The sequence below is a fragment of the Eulemur rufifrons genome, chromosome 29 (genome assembly GCF_041146395.1).
Source record: "Eulemur rufifrons isolate Redbay chromosome 29, OSU_ERuf_1, whole genome shotgun sequence".
Taxonomy (NCBI): Eukaryota; Metazoa; Chordata; class Mammalia; order Primates; family Lemuridae; genus Eulemur; species Eulemur rufifrons.
Genome location: NC_091011.1, coordinates 44646765 through 44668249, shown reverse-complemented (window position 1 = coordinate 44668249; position 21485 = coordinate 44646765). Strand labels below are relative to the sequence as shown.

Below are 21485 nucleotides of genomic sequence, written 5' to 3'. Positions count from 1 at the left end.
TCTAACTATATGTTTATATCCCTTAACCAACCTCTCTTCATCTTCCCTCCCACCCACACTCCTTTCTCAGTCTCTTATCTATCATTCTATTCTCTACCTTAATGAGATCAACTTCTTTAGCATCCACATATGAATGAGAACCTGTGATATTTTCTTTCTTTGCCTGGCTTATTTCACTTAACATAACTACCTCCAGTTTCCTCCATGTTGCTGAAAATGACATGATTTCATTCTTATTTATGGCCAAATAGCATTCCATTGTTTACAAACACCACATTTTCTTTATCCATGCATCTGTTGATAGAAACTTAGGTTGATTCTATATCTTTGCTATTGTGAATAGTGCTGCAGTAAACATGTAAATGCAGGTATGCTTTTGATAGATTGACTTTCTTTCCTCTGGATAAATACCCAGTAGTGGGATTACTGGATCATATGGTAGTTCTGTTTTTGGCTTGTTCAGAAATCTCTTTACTGTTTTTCATAAGAACTGTATTAATTTACATACCTGTCAGCAGCATATAAGAATTCCCTTTTCTCCACATCCTCACCAGCATCTGTTATTTTTGTTTTTGTCTTTTTGTAGCTCTGTGCTAACACAGTTTGGTTGGCTTTGTGAATCTACTTGGCCATCTCAATGGATCCGCCAAAACTATGAAAGGCTAATATTCAAAGAATTAAAAAAATGACTTTCATAAATATAAACAAAAAATATATCAAAGATTTTATTCAGCTCCCTAATTAGAGATCTAGTGCGATGATATTATACATGTGGTTCAAAGGCATTTTAGGAACTAGATATTTAACAGCAAGTTAATACAGTAATGTCAGAATAACATAGCAAAGTTGGATTACAAAACTGGTTAATATTCTATATGGCAACAAACCATTATCTGGGATTATCTTTTCTAATAGTTAAAAGTACATGAATTTATTCAGGTCAAAAATCTGCAAAGTAATAAAGAGCTTCACTATGCCTAGGACCTTTAATCAATATTAAATAGTTGTATCAAATAAAGTACATTCCCCTTTATTAACCTTAGGTGAGTTTGTTAACTAATGTACCCATATGACGTGGAAAAAAATATGTCGCCCTACTTTTAGTCTTATTTTCAAGCTTTGACTAATTTTACTTAACACTTGGCAGCAAAATATGATTTACACCACAATTCCCAGAGATGCTTACAATAGCTGTCAATTTCCATTCATGGGAAGAGTCAATATGATAAAGTTGTCAGTTCTCTGCAAGGTAATCTTTAAAATCAGTCTAATTTCATTAACACCCCAATAAGTGTTTTCATATTAGTTGACAGATAAACCCAAAATTAATTAGGAAGAGCAAAGGTTCAAGAATAACTCAGGCATATTTGGAAGTAATGAATCATTTTAGGGGAATTTCCTACGAAATGTGAAAACTATTAATAGTTACAAAGCTTTATTAGCTAAGACAATATAGTATTAATGTAGGGATAGACAGCACATAGAACCTATAGAGAACCCAGAAACATGTCAATGTGTGTTTGAGAACTTGAGATAGCACTACAAATCAATGGGGAAAAAATGAACTCTTTATTAAATGTTGTTAGGCCAATTGTTTATATACTTAGAAAAAATAGATTGTTAACATATATTATCATAAAAAAATAATTCCCAAGTGAATAATTACCTAAATGCAGAGAAGCAGAATGTTTAAACAATTAGAAGTAAATATAGAATGTTTTTATAATCTTTGGGCAGAAAGTTATTCCATAAACAAAACACAAAAATATCTACTTAGTGATGTGATCATATTTTTAAAAATAATTTTTTTCAAAACCACTATATTTCAAAGAAATGTAAAAAGACATCTGTAGATTTGGTGAAGGTATTTGCAACATGTTTGAGAAGGTATTAATATACAGGATATATAAAGGCATCTTTTATAAATCAATAATTAAAAAGACACTCAACCCAACAACAGCAACAAATAGGTAAAGGAAATGATCTGACAGTTTGTGGAAGTAAACAGATGACTTATAAACATATGAAAAAGTGTTCACCCGCACTAGTAATCAGAGAAATACAATTAAAATTACATCATGATATCATTTTCCACCTACATGATTGGCAGTACTTAAAGGATCTGAACATTCTGAGGATGTGGAGATTTGTCAATGTCTAATAAAGTTGAAATTGCCTGTATTTGACTTAGGAATTTCATTTCTAGGTATATATACTGGAGAAACTCATTCGTGTGTAAGGAGGCATGTATGACGTTGGTTATTATAGCAGTGTTTATAATAGCTAAAATTGAAAACAACACTGTTGTCCATCTGTAAAACAATAAATAAATATATTTTGGTATCTTTATAAAAGATAATACTATATACTTATTAAAATGAATTAGCTGTTACATTTAATAAAGCCATGGATAAATCTCAAATATATTGTTGAGTGAAGTGAACTAAGTTGTAAAAAGAGAGGTATACTTCATAATTTTTGAAAACATACAAATGTATACATGTTGTGCCTATTCACACATACATATTGTTTCTATTTCAAAACAATAGAACGTTTAAGCACTACCATTAGTATGGTAGTCACCTCTGTGGAAGCAATGAAGGTAATAAAATTAGAGACAAATAATAAAGGAGTTTCATCTTTTCTGTAATGTATTTCTCTAGAAAAAATATGACACACATATAGCACAGTTCTAAGATTTGATAAAATTGGGTGTTGAGTAAATGAGAGTTTATTATTTATTTATACTATATTTTTCCATGTTTGAAATATTTTATTATGAGGAATAAAAAATGGTGTGTACAAAACATATATATATACAAATTTAAAAGTAATATTCACTAAACAATATTAATACTGTATACTGTTCATAAGTATAAGTAAATGTACACACATGTACACACAAACACATATCCACACAAGCATTACATATTTGGAGTGTACAACTTAAATAGGAAGGATTCCCTGCAGTTCCTTGTGATGTGTTTCCTTAGGGATGACAGGTGTAATGAGAGACTAGGTTTTAGACCCAAAGGGTATTTCGGCTGAATCTGTGATGTTTTATATACAGCAATTAATTAAGGACATAAAATGATGTAAATATGTCATACATTCACAATTATCAGTTTTTTATGATAAGAATATAGATGTTTGGTAAACTGACTCTCTCCATTTAGTGTTACTCATTTCTATTCTTTGAAATAGTCTTTTTAAAACATTAAGCACTTGACTGAGATCTGGAGCTTGTACAGTCATTCCTTGGTATACACAGGAGATTGGTTCAAGGACCCTTGTGGATACCAAAATCTGTGGATGCTCAAGTCCCTTTTACAAAATGAGGTAGTATTTACATATCATCTAAGCACTTCCTTTTGTATACTTTAAATCATCTCTAGATTACTTGTAATACCTAATACACTGCAAATGCTAAATAAATAATTGTTATATTGCTTTTTAAATTTATACTTTTTGATTATTATGTTATTATCTTTTATTTTTTTTCCTGAATATTTTAGATCCATAATTGGTTGAATCCATGGGTATGGAACCTGTGGGTACAGAGGCCTGCCTATATATAAAAGATAAATTTTGGATCAATGAGAATATCTTAAAAATCAAGTATTTTGTCAATTCTTTTATTATAAATGATAATACATTATCAGATAAATTAATTGTAGGTAATTTTTTTTCTTCCTAAAGAATTCACGTCAATGACCAGATTGTGGAAGTGGATGGAGTCAGCATGGTGGGTGTCACACAGAATTTTGCTGCCTCAGTTCTCAGAAACACTCAGGGCATTGTCAGGTAAATATGTGCTTTGATATATATACAATTTGGTTACTTTATATTTTGTTGAATTTTAATGGTCTATAGTTTAACTATAAATATAAATATATGTAATTACAATGACAGTTTTATGTGGCTACTAAAAACTTGTCTTTAGTTTTTCATTTTTCCTTCTTTATTATAATTTACATTCCATTCCAATGTAAATGGAATTTTAAATTAGGTATCCTAGAATTCTAGAAAGATATGAAGACAAGTGAGTGTACAGTGTGAATCAGAATGGGTAATTACTGATCTGTGTGAATGTGTCTTATTGCTAATAGAGTAAGAACTGCTAGGAAGGTAGAATTTCTAGTTATGGCCTCAATAAATATAAATTAGGTCCTAAATCCTTTTAACAAAACCAGTTATACGATAAATTGAAATACTTATACACATATTCTATGATATATATTATTTAGTACTGAATGATTTGAATATAAGTACATTGTAAAAATCTACATATTGTTTTAAAGAATTAGCCAGGGACCGAGCACAGTGGCTCATACATGTAATCCCAGCATTTTGTGAGGCCAAGGTAGGATTGCTTGAGGCCAGGAGTTTGAGACCAGCCTGGGGAACACAGCAAGACCTCATCTCTGTAAAATAATTAAAACATTAGCCCACATGGTGGTTCATGTCTGTAGTCCTAACTACTCAAGGGGCTTTCTGATAAAGGACTGTTATTTAGAAGATATGAAGAACTCTTATAATTCAATAAAGTTATTATAATAACTTTATAATGGGGTTTTACTTCAACCTTAGTAAAAATGTGCAAATCACTTAAAGAGTTCACCAAAGAAGGTATATAGATAAGCACATGAAATGCTATTCAACATCATTCATTGTTAAGGGAATGCAGATGAAATCCACAATGAGGTACTACTACACACCTATTACAAAGGCTGAAGTTTAAAAGACTGACAAGCATGTGCACCAACTTTAATATTTATTCATTGCTGATGGGAATGCAAAATAGCACAGCTACTTTGCAGACAGTGTGTCTGGTTTTTGTAAAGTTAAAAGTATACTTATTATATCAGCCAGCAATTCTACACCTAGCTATTTACTCAAGAGCAATAAAAACACCTGTCTATATAAAGACTCATACTTGTATGTTCCTAGGAGCTTTATTCATAATAGCTAAAAACTGGAAGTATTATATTTCATTATTACTGACTTTTTATAAAAATTTATATAAAATTCTCTGCATCTGGACCTTTTTCTTATTCCAACATGGATTTGTAATATAAATTTTGGAATGTCGTGTTTTCTTTAGTCTACAGCTGTAAGCAGGACCTTGCCTTGTTTGCCACTGGCATAGTTGGTATACCTATTGTTGCATATTACTCTAAAATTTAGTGACCTGAAACAGCAAACTTTTATTACCTCTTGTTTTCTATGATCTACTTCCCAGCTAACTCATATAAGCTTCTCTACAGGGATGCCTCACAACATGGAAACTGGTTTCTCTAGAGAGAGTCCAAGATGGAATCTGCCATCTTTTTATAACCTAAAATCTGAAGTGAAATACTATCAGTCCTGTATTTTATTTGATGAAAGTGTGTCAATCTGTCCAGCCCACACTCATGGGTGGAGAACTACATAAGACATGAATATCAGGAGTAAGGTATCACGTGGGTCCCTCTTAGAGGGACCTGTCCATCCAACTAGTTATTGATCCCTACTACAGTAGGGATCAATAACTAGTTGGATGGACAGGTGACTGGATGAATGGGTAGACAGATAATGGACAGATAGATTAATATTATACCACAGTATAACATATTTTATATTGCATACACAACTTAAGAAGAACCCTGTAAAATGTGAGACTATTTAGGAAAGATTGACCAGGAGAGAGAGAGGTATAAACATTTTTCATTCTATGTATAAAAGTTAAAAGATTCTACAACCCTTTGCTATAAAAATAGAAAATTTAAAGAAGACATAGTAACAATTGTAAAGCAATTTGAACAAGTGAACTCTGGAAAAGGGAATAGGTATTCTTTTTAACTGCGGACAGCCATCTTGGTACTGACAACACTTACAGTGAAGTGATGTTATAGGAGAGAGATTTTATTTCAATATGAAGAAATTTCTAATGATTTATATGTTTTCTCTTCAGTGTTGTTCACATTGAACTTTAAATACTTTCTGAAATGTACTTGCTACCCATGATCAATAACTATGCATTCATTGTGCTTTTATCCTCAGCATATGGCTTTAATGACTTTTTGACATGTCGTTTTATAACACTTTTTGAGGTCAGGATTTTATAGGAATTGTTGTTATATACAAGAGAAAATGATTAATATGAGGCCTTAAGTATTTATTTATGGAAGAGGTTATAATATTTTTAAAAAATATTAATGAATGATAGGTGAATTTTTTATAGATATGTACATGTTTATATTTGTTTTTTTTTTTTTTTTTTTGAGACAGAGTCTCGCTCTGTTGCCCGGGCTAGAGTGAGTGCCGTGGCGTCAGTCTAGCTCACAGCAACCTCAGACTCCTGGGCTTAAGCGATCCTACTGCCTCAGCCTCCCGAGTAGCTGGGACTACAGGCATGTGCCACCATGCCCGGCTAATTTTTTGTATATATATATTTTAGTTGGCCAGATAATTTCTTTCTATTTTTAGTAGAGACGGGGTCTCACTCTTGCTCAGGCTGGTCTCGAACTCCTGACCTCGAGCGATCCACCCGCCTCGGCCTCCCAGAGTGCTAGGATTACAGGCGTGAGCCACCGCGCCCGGCCCATGTTTATATTTGGATACATACCTGGGCATACAATTTCTAAATATGGAAGATTTTATTTCTTTTATTTTTACTTAAGATCATTGGTATTCCTTAAATTTCCATTTGGAATACAATTGTATCCATTTGGATACAAAAAAATCTTGAAATGTTTTTACTTCATTTATATCATTTTAATAATGTTTTTGTTGCCATTTAGAGCACAAGGAGCAATTGAGAGTTTCACCTTTTATCAGAGCCTTTGGTTTTGTGATTATGCGTAACAGACGGTCATATGTAATGGAGAGTAGTGAGGCGATTTCCACATTCATGGAAATCATCAGCCAATGTGGATTTTGTATTTATTCCTAAGACCACCCCCTCACCCTCAGACAAGAGGAACAGCCACTATGGATTTGGAACCATGGATAGCAGAACTTCTTAATCTTATATATATAGGAATGGTCAACAACCAAAGGTGTTAGAATAATAAAACCAGTGGGGATTTCGAAAAGTAATTGAAGGGGAATTTGGCTTAATGAGGCATTTTCTGGTGTTATAATATACAGATTAACATTTTATAAATTATCTTTTTAATGTTCATATACATAAATATTTAAGCCAGAGACATCAAAACTATTCAATTGAGCAATATTATTTCTGGAAAGGATATGTAGTATTTTTGGAAAATATCTTAATTTTATAATTAAACAGTATGTCGTCCTTGAAGTAGCATGTGTTAGGCAATTTTTTAAAAGAGTTTAACTTTTCTTTTACATTGAAATATAGTATAGAAAAAATTCTCATAATTAATATTGGGTTAGATACAAAATTCATTTCAAAAAACTAATGTTACAATTGTTTAAATATTTCAGATCTATCTTTCAAAAGCAAACATTCTAATAGATAAAATTTTTTAAATGTTAAATATGTAGTAAGGCACATTAATCTAGTTCTCAATATAGAAAAGAAAAATATGTAAGAGTATGCAGTTATAAGTAAGGGGCAAAAAACTTGGTTGAAAAGCATTTTAACCTCTAACTACTATTAGCAAACTTTAGTGTAAGTGACTGAAGATACATTTACCACCACTTGTTCGGTAGAATTAAGTTAAATATTAAAAGGCTATCAAGTTCAGAGAAAGGTGATATAATGTGATCAAAACAAAAAAAGTGAGACACTTTTTACAAAAACCTTGAAGAGTTTGTCAAAGTGATATTGTAAGTGCTTCTTAAAAGCACTATGTGATCTTGTGACCCACAGCTCACAAGGATATCACAAAGAGCTATTCAAGTATAAGTTGGGTGCATATATTTTGTGTTTGTTTGTTTTTTTAAAAACGTATCACTTACATTGTGGGTGTATAAATAATAAATATTTGTTTAAAGAATATTTGAATGAAATAATTGATTATATATAAAGTAATAAATATATCCTGGTATAGCTTTTCCACTTTTACAATAGCTTAATTCTACATTGAGAATTTTAAAATCTCATCATTATTTAAGTGTGATTTTTGACCAGTGTATCATTTTATTCGAACAAATTATGTCTGAAAAATAAGACATTCATAAATTATTTTTTGGCATAATCTCTCACATTATTCACACAGAACATGTAGAATCTTTTATGATTTCGATTTAGCAAATTGTATATGGTTTAATAATTGCTTAGTTTTTGTTTGATAGGTCACAAAAGAATTTGATAAACTAATGAATTGAATCCTGCACAGTAGACATCTAAACTCCAAAGGACAGTATGTGGCCATTGCTTGGTCGGATACTAAATGAAAAGGAAAGGAATAACTGATTATCTGCCTTTGCTTATTTTATGTCTGCATGAGGAGGACAGTGGGAAGTTAGTGAAATAATTCATATTAAAACAAGATGATTTTTTAATTTTATTTTTTAATTGACATAATTATACATATACACAGAGTACATAGTGATATTTTGATACATGTAATGTATAGTAATCAAATCAGGGTAATTGCTGTATATATCAGCTCAAACATTAATCATTTCTTTGTGTTGGGAACGTTCAATATCCTCCTTCTGGCTATTTGAAACTATATATTATTGTTAACTATAGTTATTCCACAGTGATATTGAACAATAGTACTTATTCCCTATAACTAGCTATAATTTTGTACAGGATGATTTTTTTAATGCTAGAAAAAATCCATGCTAAAAATATAAACCCTAATTATAGATTTTAGTTTTAGTATTATATTATTTGACAATCATAACCTTAGAAAATACTCAATTTTTAATTTAGATATTCATTAGAGTTTGGCTTCTGTTAACTTATCATTTATAGCTAGAAAATAAAAAGATCACACTATGCTTTATTGAAGCAAAGAAAAAAAAATCTAGAAAGTGACAAGAAATATTTTTTCCTTAAAATTTAAGTTTAGAAACAAACTGATTCACTACATGTACTGTCATTTCAGTTTGAGATAATGTATGAGATATAAATTATGGTTGTACAGAAACATCAATTGATTTGACCACTTATATTTAGAAGGGCTGATGGTTGCTGACTTTATTACATTTTTGAAGGTTTTGAAAATTCAATTTAAAGTGATCACATGATCCATACCTATATTTCAGTGGCAACTAAAATTAATGTTTTCAGAACACATTTTGGCACAGAGATTTTATCCTTTTCCTATGGTTGACTCACAAAAAACCAGCTCTTTTTTCAAAACTGTAATGAAATAAGAGATAATCGGGACAGTGTATACAGTTAAGTACTTTTAAATACATTTGACCTTAACTAGATCATAATGCATCATCTATATAAAAACAACTGTATACATTTATTAAACACGCTCTGAGCACCAGGTACTTAGTTAAGCTTCATATATGGATTATGTAATATTTATTTATTATAGCTATTATACTTATCTTACAAATATCAAAATTAAGGCTTAGAAATATGAATGCATCCAAGGTCACAGAACCAGTAAATAGTATTTATAGTTTGCTGGATTTGTCCTATCAAAGCCATTTTTCCCTTTTACAGACCTTTTTAACCCCGAAGTTGTGCTATCACAGCATATCCATACTCTGAATTTATAATTGAAATAATAACCTTACTTTAAAATTTACATTTTCTCCTGAGTTCTATATATGATAGATTATATATATAATCTTATGAGACATATTTATAAAGACAGATTAAAAATACACCAAACTTAAGAATACATAGAAAGGTAATTTGAATGTTATAAATTTTTCAGAATGAGAGCCTTTATCAGTCTATAATAGCAATAGCGCATTCAAGTCTTTTCCTGTATGTACCACATTTTATTCTTTTATCACTCCTTCAGACGTGGACTTAGATACTAATTTCACATGAGGAAAATGAGGTGGGGAGAGTAGTTTGGTTTCACTTCTGTGTGCTTTCCCTATGAACCATACTTATCACGATGACATTCTATTATTGCAAATCTGTGCTATAAATTTACTGAATTACAAAGCTTTAAAGATGTGGGTAGCTGGATGCTATAACACTACTCAGAATAGCTGCCTGAATGGAGAAATATGTGTACTTCAACACTGACACTTTTAAAAGTGAGTATATTTCATGAGATGAATTGTCTTGTCTTATATGCAATTGCAAATCATTTCCATTTCATCAGATTCAGAATCACATTCAATGTGATTTTGAATACAAACCAATATTGGGCAAGTAGCAGATTATGTTAAATTGTGGGGGCAAATTGAGAAAGCCGAGCTGTGATTTGAGCAGCTGTGCCTTCATGATTTAAAATGCTAGTTTCTTATGGAACAATTCTTATTTCCTCTGAAACTTTGATCATATATACATTCATCCCTTTTAGTTTTAGTACCACAAATCTGGTTTGGAATTAGGGACTTTTTTATTGAGAATAATAAGAAACTTACATATGAGAGTTTTGATTTATTGTAATATATGATTATATAATTTATCATATATTCTATTATGTTATAATTTGGGCTTTTAAAATAATTTTCTGTTTTAAAGTATTTCACAAGGTCTTTCTTAAGACACCTTCATTCATCTCTGCAATTAGCACCAATAGTTTCAAATCTTTGGCAAATGGATAATTTCCAAATTTCATGTTTCTCTCTCTGAATTGTATTCTGAATAACTTTAAACACTTGTCTTTCATAAAAAATGAACTTCTTCATTTTCATTTTTAGGAAAAACCATTAAACTAAAAGATCTGACAATGTAATACTCAAATGAGTTTAAAGAATTTATGGCTTAAATGAGTCTGAATCCTAATTTACCTTTTACCTTGAGCTTAGCTACTGTTTTTGATTAATAGGCATTTTGTACATTAACTGCTTCCTTTAATCTCCTGTCAACTTTATAACAGGTAAGTGATACTCCCTCACACCCTACTCTATGATACATTTAAAGAAAGATTAAAAGTCAATTTCAGCTTTTCTAAAACTACCATTTCGGAATATAAGTTTCTGAATTGCTTTATATTTGTATCACTAGACATAATTTCTTTACATATTTACTGAAGATGTAATGAATTCAAGGTAGTCATTATATGTCTAGATCAGGTTAGCACATTAAAGATTTTATGTATCTTCAACCATAGAAATCATAGTATCTCCAAACGAAAACACTCTCTATCTCTAAGCAATTCAGAACTCGTATTCTAGAATGGTAGTGAGCAAAGCAAGGCTGTCTACTCTTACGCCTTCTTTTAACATATGCTGGAGGTCTCAGCCAGTGCAATAGGGCAATAAATAAATAGATAAATAATAGACAAATAGAAAAGGAAGAAATAAAAATATATCTCTCTTCATAGTGGATGTGATATTTTATATAGAAAAATCCTGGCCAGGCACTGTGGCTCACACCTGTAATCTTAGCACTTTGGGAAGCTGAGGTGGGAGGATCACTTGAGCCCAGAAGTTCAAAACCAGCCTGGGCAACACTGTGAGATCCCATCTGTACAAAGAAATTTAAAAATTAGCCTGGGTTGGTGGCATGTGCCTGTAGTCTTAGCTACTCAGGAGGATCGCTTGAGCCTGGGAGTTGGGGTTGGAGTCAGCTGTGATCACACCAGGGCACTCCAGTCTGAGCAACAGAACAAGACCCTGTCTCACAAAAAAAAAAAAAAAGAAAGAAAGAAAAAATTAGCTGAGCATGGTAGCACATGCCTGTAGTTCCAGCCACTGTGGAGGCTGAGGTTGGAAGATTGCTTGAACTCAGGAGTTTTAGGTTACAGTGAGCTATGATTGTGCCACCGCTCTCCAGCCTGAATGATAGAGTGAGACCTGTCTCTCTAAAAAAAAAAAAAAAAGGGAAAAAATCCTAAAAAATCTACAAAAAGCTAATAGGATTAATAAGTGAGTTTAGCAAGATCATGGAACACAAGGCCAGTATTCAAAAACCAATTGTATTCCTATACTATAAAAACAAATAACTAGAAACTCAAGTTTAAAAATTAATACCACTTACAATAACTTTATAAAACATGGAATACTTGGAGATAAATTTAACGAACTGTGTCTAAGACCTGTACACTAAAAACTATAGTGTACTGAGAGAAAGAATAAAGACAATCTAAACAAATGCAGAGATGCACCATGTTTAGGGATCAAAAGAGGCAATATTGCTCAGATGTCAGTTCTCAACAAATTAATCTATCGATTCAAAGTAATTCCAAATCAAACCCCAATGGGCTTTCTTTTAGAAATTGACCAGCTGATTGATACAGAGTCAGAGAACTAACACCACCTAGTTTCAAGACTTACTATGTAGGAACCAAGAAGTGTGGTATTGGCATAAATATAAACATATTAGTGGAATAGAATGGAAAGTCCAGAAATCTACCGACAAATATATGGTCAACTGATTTTCAACAAATGTGACAAAGTATTTCAGTGGTTATAATGAATAGTCTTTTCAACCAGTGGTGTTGAAACAATTGGTTATCCATTTAAAAAACATGAAACTCTATCCTTATCACACATCATACATGAAAATTAATTTAAAAGATATTATAGACCTAATATAAAAGCAGAACATTAACACTTCAAAAAATAAAATAGTAGAAAATCTTAGCAATCTTAAATCAGCCAAAGGTTTCTTAGCTAGGAAACAAAAGGCATGAATTTTTGTAAAAAAGTGATAAATTGGACTTCCTTGAATGGCACAATTAAAAATATGAAAAGGTAAGCCACAGACTGGGAGAAGATAATAAATTAAATGCATAAACACATATATGTATATTATGTGTGTGTATTTGTGCGTGTCTATATATGTGCTATAATAGAGAGACAAGGATATGTACCTAGAATATAAAAAGGACTATTATAACTCAATAATAAAAAGTCAAACAATTCTATTTTTAGAGATGGGCAAAGGATTTGAAAAAATATTTCATTGAAGAAGATATATGAATGGTCAATAAGTACATGAAATGATTCTTAGTATTATTAGTCATCAGGGCACTGGAAATTAAAACTCACGACATACCACTAGAATGGCTAAAATTTTAAAAGGCAATACTATCCTGAGCAACATAGCAAGACCCCATCTCTACAAAAAATAAAAAAATTAGCCATACATGGTGGTACACCTGTAGTCCCAGCTACTCAGGAGGCTGAGCAGGAGGATAGCTTGAGCCCAGGAGTTTGAGGTTACAGTGAGCTATAATAACACCATTGCTCTCCAGCCTGGCTGACAAGAGTGATACTTTGTCTCAAAAAAAGGGCAATACTAAGTGTTGTTGGTGAGGATGCAAAGCAACTACAACTCTCGTGCATTGCTTGTAGGAATATAAAATAAGATTTTGAAATATAATTTGGCAATTTCTTTAAAAGTTAAATTTACATTTACCATAAGATTCATCAATTTCACTATTTGTTATTTGTCTAAGGGAAATGAAAACATATGTTCACATAAAAACTTGCACACAAATGTTTATGGTAACTTTATTCATAATATCCAAAATGCAACCCAAATACCTATCAATAGAAGAATAGATAAACCAAATGTGATATAGCCAATACAAGCAAATACTACTCAGTGATAAAAAGGAAAGAATTACTGATACGTGTAATAACACGGATAAATCTCCAAAACACTGTTGAGCCAGTGTTGAGCTAGACACCCTATGATTCCATCTATACGAAACTCTCAAAAAAACTAACATAGGCCTAGGGTGAAGATGATTCACTGGAAAGGAATACTAGGAAATATTTTGGGTTGATGAAAATGTTCTATATCACTGATGTGATTACAGGTTTATATATTTGTCACAGTTATTGCAGTGTACATTTAAAATAGGTGAATTTCATTGTGTGTAAATTATACCTCAATGAAGATGAAAAATGATGGTATTTTTAAATTTTATTTATACTTGATTCCCAAAGGAAAATAACTTAAAAGATAAATGAACACTCAAGCATAATTTCAAAGTTAAGTCCTGTTTGAAACTACATAAAAGTATTTCTTAAAAGACAACTACTAACATCTAAGTGTAAAAACTTTGATCTTCAGTGTATTTGTGCAGAAAATGGTGGTATATTTCATTTAAAATTGATTGATTAAAGCAACATTGTAATCAGAGGAAAGTATCAATTAAGTGTAGAAACAAGATTAAACGAAGAGGCCGGGCGCGGTGGCTCACGCCTGTAATCCTAGCACTCTGGGAGGCCGAGGCGGGTGGATTGCTCAAGGTCAAGAGTTCGAGACCAGCCTGAGCGAGACCCCGTCTCTACTAAAAATAGAAAGACATTATATGGACACCTAAAAATCTATATAGAAAAAATTAGCCGGGCATAGTGGCGCATGCCTGTAGTCCCAGCTACTCGGGAGGCTGAGGCAGTAGGATTGCTTAAGCCCAGGAGTTTGAGGTTGCTGTGAGCTAAGCTGACGCCACGGCACTCACTCTAGCCTGGGCAACAAAGTGAGACTCTGTCTCAACAAAAAAAAAAAAAAAAAAAAAAAAAAAAAAAAAAAAAAAAAAAAAAAAGATTAAACGAAGAGTCACATTCAAAATAATGTGAGTTAAGTGATACTTAGAAAACTATATCCTGGTGACACATTATTTGTATTTTTAGAAAAACAGAGCTATATATTAGTGTGAAAGATATTTAAAAGTGAATATTAATTCATAGAGCAAAACCCATTCTATTGAAAAAGATGTATCATAACTGACTGTAGCTTGTAATAAGGAAATGTCTTGGGTTTTTTAAGGCTTTTTTTCTTACAGGAATTAATATCAACAGATATTTCATATTTTCTCTTTATTTCTTGAACCACACCCTTCCTCATATTACCCTTTTTCCCCAAAAGAAGAAGTGAATAAATTCACCACCTCTTGTTATTTTAGATTTTCATTTTAAAAACAAAATAAAAGATTCTACCTATTTCTCCTTCTTTCTCTTATCTCCAAAGTTATATATTTAACGTCACTATGCTGTACCTCAAAATGTTTTTTAAGCAATTTTTGCATTATAAAGAAGATGTTGTTATGGAAATGTTTCTTAAATTTAATGGTACAGGACATTATGAGTTTGTTCCCATCTTATAAGGCAAAGTGTAAAGTACTGCAGAATGGATTACATCTGTTATGTCTTCTCTCAAAGTGATAATTTTTTATGATCTTTTTACTTTCTGTCCCTTTCTTTTCCTTTACGAGCTTTGTCCGTAAAAATCACTTTCATTGCTCAGCTAACCTTTTCTCCCACTCAGGCACACCATGTGAAGTCCATAGGTGATATTACTTTTTTGAGGCTTGATGGACCCTGGTGATACATCAAACTTGATTACTTTCCTTAGCACTCCTTTTTGCTAGTAAGTCTTAACTTTATTAATCTCCATTAACCTTTCCACAGCTTCCTTATGGGGCGAGAAAAAGCAGGACAAGTGAGCGAGGTTGCCCATTTAATAAACCAGACACTGGAACAGGAACGGCGCCACAGAGAGGTTCTGGAGCGGCACTATGCCCAGTCCCAGTACGATGCTGATGACGATGAGGTCAGTGGAGCTTGCAAACATTCTTTTTCCTGCATTTCCTGCTTTATAAACTCTCTACCACTTAGCAGTGTGGCAGGTTTTTTGCAGTTTCTTAAGGAAGATATGTCTACATTGAACTAAAGTATTCAACTTCACAGAAAAGAAATACTACTTGCATCTGATATTAACTTACAAATCAAGTCATGGTATCCTATTTACAGTAAGACTGGGAATAAGTCTGATCTTTTACCACACTATCATAAAGACATTCGTAGAAACAAAAAAGGATAAAAATACCAAAATGTGAATAATGGCTGTCTTCATTGCTGGAATTAAGTGATTTTCTCTCTCTGCTTTATACTTTTTCAATGTTTTCCAAATGTTCTACAATAAGTATGCGATGCTTTTTCAAAAAACGAGTAAACATTTTAAAATGAAAAAAACACACCCATACATGCACAAACATAAACAGAAAAGTACTAAAGATTGCTGAGTGTTCCCAGAGGTTTTTTTTTTCCCCCCAGGAAGAAAAAGTTCTTTGGATCTGTTCACTATGATTTGTGCTAACATAATGCAGAACAAAGCTTTTCCACTAGCACATGTTCCATAGAGTAGATACATATTGGAATAATTTTACATCCTGCTCTCTGTAGAAGATCAAGTAAATGAATAGAAGCTAACCCCCAAGTGAAAACAGCTCTCCGGAACCCTGTGTGTTGTAATATAATACAGATGCTGGTCTATTTCTAATGTCATTGCCAAATGTACATTGATATAATGAGACAACATGCTTTATTATAAACACATTTAAACATGCATATGTTTCGTATTGGCATGTCAAAAGATCCATCAACAATTTAGTTGTATTATTTCATACTCCATAAACTAGTAAATATTCAGATAAAACAAACACTCTTCTTTATAACAGCTGATGAAAGCACAGTGAAACTTCATGTGTTCAACCCCTACTCATCTGAATATATTATTTTTTCAGAAATGTTTTTGGTTTCTAGCTAGGACTTAGAGAAGATTAATAAATGGACATTCACATATTTTCCATGTATTCTAATATGTGATGTTTTAATCCAAATGTATATTAAGTTTTCATGGGTGTGCAGTATAATAAGGATATATTCCCCATTTACTGCAATAGAAAATTAGAAGTGGTGTATCAGTTAACTTTTGATCAGAGAATAATACATTAGAAAGCCTTTACATGAATAAATTAGTCTCTCAGAATTCAATTTATTTGATTTAGTTTTTCATTTGCAGAGTCAATTTGAAATGGCAGGTATTTTTTTATTATACTGAGATACTATATATGAAAATATATTGTCTTGGATTTTCAAAGTAAAAAAGCAATTTCGCCAAATATTTGAACTTGCATCTTACCTAGTTTTTAATTCTCTGCCTTAGTATTTTGTGTTTTATCAGAGACATTTATTTGTTTTGGCTGCAAGCCTATTTTAGGATTGTGGAATCATCCTCTGCAGGTTTGGTGTTTACCTCCTCTCTCCGCCAGAAAGAGTTCAGACCTGAGGTTCAGGGGTGTACGGTGACAGCAAGTGGTGGAAGGGGAGGAGGCCAAGCTTTCTAGCACATTAACTGCCATGTGAGTTGTATTTAACTCTGCTAGTCTTGAGCCCAGGGCCTGTGAATCATATGTTAACTCACATGTCTCTTTACCTTGGGAGCTGCATGGTGCACAGGCAACTCACGCTGCCATGCTGTAGAATCCGTGTTACATGACAGGCAGCCCCTGGGCAAAACCACAGAAAACAATAAAAAATAACAAATTTTTTGTTAAATTAGAAAGGACTGTGTTGCTTTCAAAGTTTTTATTTTATTTTCTTAATAAAACACTGTGGCCCCAAGGAAAAAAAATTTTTTTTTCTAGTGTGGCAGTCAATGTGCTAGTCTCTGTACCTCAGTGTCTCTGGCTTTAAAGCTCAGGGATTGGGCTCGATGTCTAAATTCCTTTTAGCTTCTAACATTCCATGAATATGAAATAAGACATTAAGTCTAACAAGGAAAGGGAGAAAACAAGACAGTCAGATCTTTAAGGCACCCCAAGTGAAATTTTTAGATCACGTACCACATACTTCCTCCAGTTATTTTGAGGAATTGATCACCTTCCTCCCCAAAAATTCATATAGGATTTCCTTTAATTTGATAATTTGAGTAAATGGGAAAAGAATATTTGTTACTCAACATTTCATATACCAAGTGGAAGATTGCTCATGAGTTTTTCTGTTTGCCTGTTATTGTAAAGCAATGAGAGTTCCTTGTCACCTGGGCAGATGTTTTCAGGAATAAGGGGCATTAGTAAATATTCAGAGCCAGGCATTTTGCAAGGTGCCTTCCCTATGTGATCTCATTTAATCTTTAAAATAACCTGAAGAGATTTTCTCTTTTTTTTTTTTTCCTAGAAGTGCAGCAACTGAGGGTTTTTTCCTAGTGATACAGCTACTAGTTGGCAGAGTTAGAATTGAGATAGGGTCTTGGTAGCTTCAAAGCCTGGACTCTGCAACACACTGTGCTGTTTTTAATGCAGTGGCCGGAACACTCCTGCTGGGTTTGTCTATATTCAGGCACACCCAGAATAACTGGGTAACAAAATATGTCAAGAGGATTCCTCTTTTGGGTGATGGAGATTCTTATAATACTTAGGTTCTGTGACTCTTTATTCTATATTTCTAGTAATAGGGAAATCAATTCCTTGGAGAATTATTTTACTCTAGGCAGCAATCCTTAAGAAGAATCATCTTTATAAGGTTTAAAGAGGAGAATAATTGAGTATACGAATATTTTACAAAAAAATTAGATTTTAGCGTTAAGTTAAACTTTTTCTTCTTTTTTCAAGTTGTACAAATAGAAACCAGGTGCTTGCTACTATGTTACTCCAAGTAACCCTCAGTTTATTGAAAAAGTCAAGGAGCCTTTTCCTTTGTATCCCTCTCTCATCCTGCTCTCTGACTTGTGTTTCCTCCCTTTCTTATATTTTATACACTATCTCACCAAAACCAACCAACCAACTGTTACTCTAGGCAGCAATCCTTAAGAAGAATCATCTTTATAAGGTTTAAAGAGGAGAATAATTGAGTATACGAATATTTTACAAAAAAATTAGATTTTAGCGTTAAGTTAAACTTTTCCTTCTTTTTTCAAGTTGTACAAATAGAAACCAGGTGCTTGCTACTATGTTACTCCAAGTAACCCTCAGTTTATTGAAAAAGTCAAGGAGCCTTTTCCTTTGTATCCCTCTCTCATCCTGCTCTCTGACTTGTGTTTCCTCCCTTTCTTATATTTTATACACTATCTCACCAAAACCAACCAACCAACTGTTAATTTTCTGTGACTAACAGAGATAAAAGCTGTACAAATAATGAAAATGTGTTCCAATGTTAAGACATCAAATTATCACTTAATTCAAATTCTCTTTTTACTAATGCTAGCAAATATTTTAAATTGATTGATTTGAGTGTTATCTCCCTATTTTCTATTTATACTCTCTTTTTGTTAATGAAAAGTAAAATGTCCAAGAGGCATAAAGGAAATGAGAAAAACCAATATTGGATATCCAATGGATAATTGGTCCTTGAATAATTGAGTTAATTTCATATGTAATTGAACAATTTATTGATTTGTATATCCTTGTTAGAGCAGGCTCTGGATGTGTGTTAATCAGTCACTTGATTTCCCACTTTCCTTATAATTTATAGAATCATCTTGTGATTTCAAAGTTAGAATCATTTTTATTTGACAGTATCCTCTGTAACATTCCTTGGGCCAGCCACGAAAACCTCTAATTAGATACAGAACAACCAAGTTCATCCAGCTGATTTCCAGAGCCAGCCCTTATAAGATCAGCATTGTCTGCTGCAGGATAGATAGCTTCTGTTTTTGATCAAATAACCCATGGTTGACTATAACTTGGAACTTGTCACATTGAGCTCAGGGGGAGTTGCTTTCTTGAATTGGCTACATGGAAAATATTGCAGTGTGAGAAATATATCCTGAAATTGTAAAAGTATAGTGGTTATCTAAGAACTATATTGAGAAAAAAACACTTCACCATGTATTGCTTATGCTTAGATACATATTTTTAATGCTTTAGGAAACTGTAAGGCATACTATAATAAAATTTGAACTATATATATAATTTTAAAACTCTATTAAATAAATTTCTGCTTTTTCTGTTTTTTTCTCCAAATATTCAAACTAGAAGACTTTAAAATAAGCAAATAGCCAATTCCATTTTAATACACATTCCTGTTTCTGTTCACTCTCTGTTAAACATTCTGATTTTTAAAAAACAATTTAAAGTGGCTCTGCCTATAGGCTGAAGAGTAAAAAGGAGGATCCTATAAAGAAGGAAGAGATGAAAATCTGCAACTGAAAAATTTTAAATGTGCATCTGAATATGTCTGTGATTAGTGATTGCATTTCTGGATTTAATAGTATTATTGTTCATTTGTTTTTGTTTTTGTTTTTCTTTCTCTTTTTAAACAATCTGAAAGGTCACCATAGAGGATTTCAGTAAGCCCCTCAGATAGTCAGTAATATCTCACAAAATCTAGGGGTGTGGTAAATTTTTCAACTAGAATTTAATTTTTAATAATATTTACTCTTTTGTCATACTCCACCACTATCAATGTTTAGACTTTTAGTGGTGAGGTGGTATAATTCTGGTGTATATTTTGTGTAGTGTGTATGTATATTGTGAGTATCTTTCTATCAAATAGCATTATGCAGTTTAAAATGTTGTAGGCTCAGATTGGAAATACCAATTAAATATATATGGTCTTGATCTATTTTATATGCATTTTTAAAATTATATGATTATTTGGCTTCCTTAAAAATCCTTTAAAAACCTAATATTTACTGTATTGTGAAGTCTTAGAGTATAGATAGCATTTCAGAGTCTCTTTAGACAGTTGTTTATAACAAGATTAATTGTTACTCCAAAAACTGAAGCCCCTTCTCTTAAAATATAATCTCTCTTTCATAATTTGTTTTCATTACTGGAAATTAATATCATTATAACAATATTATAGGAACATTATTTTGTAGAACTTTTATAAGTATTAAATACAATTTACAGCAGCTACCTACATGGATATGGATTTTTATTGCTTGTATAAACATGTAATAATTAGAGGCAAAAATATAATGGAAGCTATGGTTTGCATAAGTATTAAAAAGTTTACAAAGATATAATTTTTATGTGGCAAGCGTTAAAGAGGTAACATTAAATTTGACTCGGACTATTTGCTGTTCCTAGTTGGAAATAGCTCATGTATGTGAATAAGAGATTGCAATTGCTAGGGATGGCCTTTTAATAATGTGAATTTAATAATGTAAATTGGCCTTATACTATGTCTATACTATTGAGAAACTAAAAGTAGAAGCATTTTTGCCCAGGTGCATCAATATTCTCTTGGTACTTGCCAGTGTGTGTTACAGCCAGCACCAGGACTTCAGTGTTTTATCCTATGCTTTATCATTAGGCTGCTCTCTTTAGGTGGGGAAAAGCCTTCTTTAATTTTTTTTTTTGTCAACCATTTTAGAGCACTGTGGCTGAATTGCAAGGAGTGTCTGGCAACTGCAATAACAATAACAACTATTTTCTTAAGGTTTGTTTTTTGGTAGAAAATAATGCTTGTCTGTACTTCCCTGCTTCATGTGTGAAATTAAATATTCTATGCATCTCATTAACAATCTCTATGCTCTGAAGAGCTTCTCTAGAACAGTGTATTTTGTGAGTTGAATAATATTTTGAAAATAATCATTTGAAAAAATATTTAATTCAGAAACAGAGCACATATTTTAGGTACAGTTGCTGCAATTTTTACTCATTTCTTAATATTTAGCCATGGATGTTTTTAACCCGTAACACTTTAAATATTTTGTGATTGAAATTAAAGAGAAAAAATAATCATAT

General features: G+C 32.1%; 1 protein-coding gene across 4 annotated transcripts in view; it reads left to right on the top strand.

Moving 5' to 3' along the window:
- Window positions 1-21485, top strand: part of PPP1R9A (protein phosphatase 1 regulatory subunit 9A) — a 264666-nt gene that overhangs the window by 160995 nt on the left and 82186 nt on the right. For all 4 annotated transcript variants that reach the window (XM_069461963.1, XM_069461962.1, XM_069461960.1 and 1 more), the window contains exons 4-5: window positions 3700-3804; window positions 15421-15562. In XM_069461963.1, the coding sequence (XP_069318064.1) occupies window positions 3700-3804; window positions 15421-15562 (247 nt within the window). The remainder of the gene's footprint in view (window positions 1-3699; window positions 3805-15420; window positions 15563-21485) is intronic.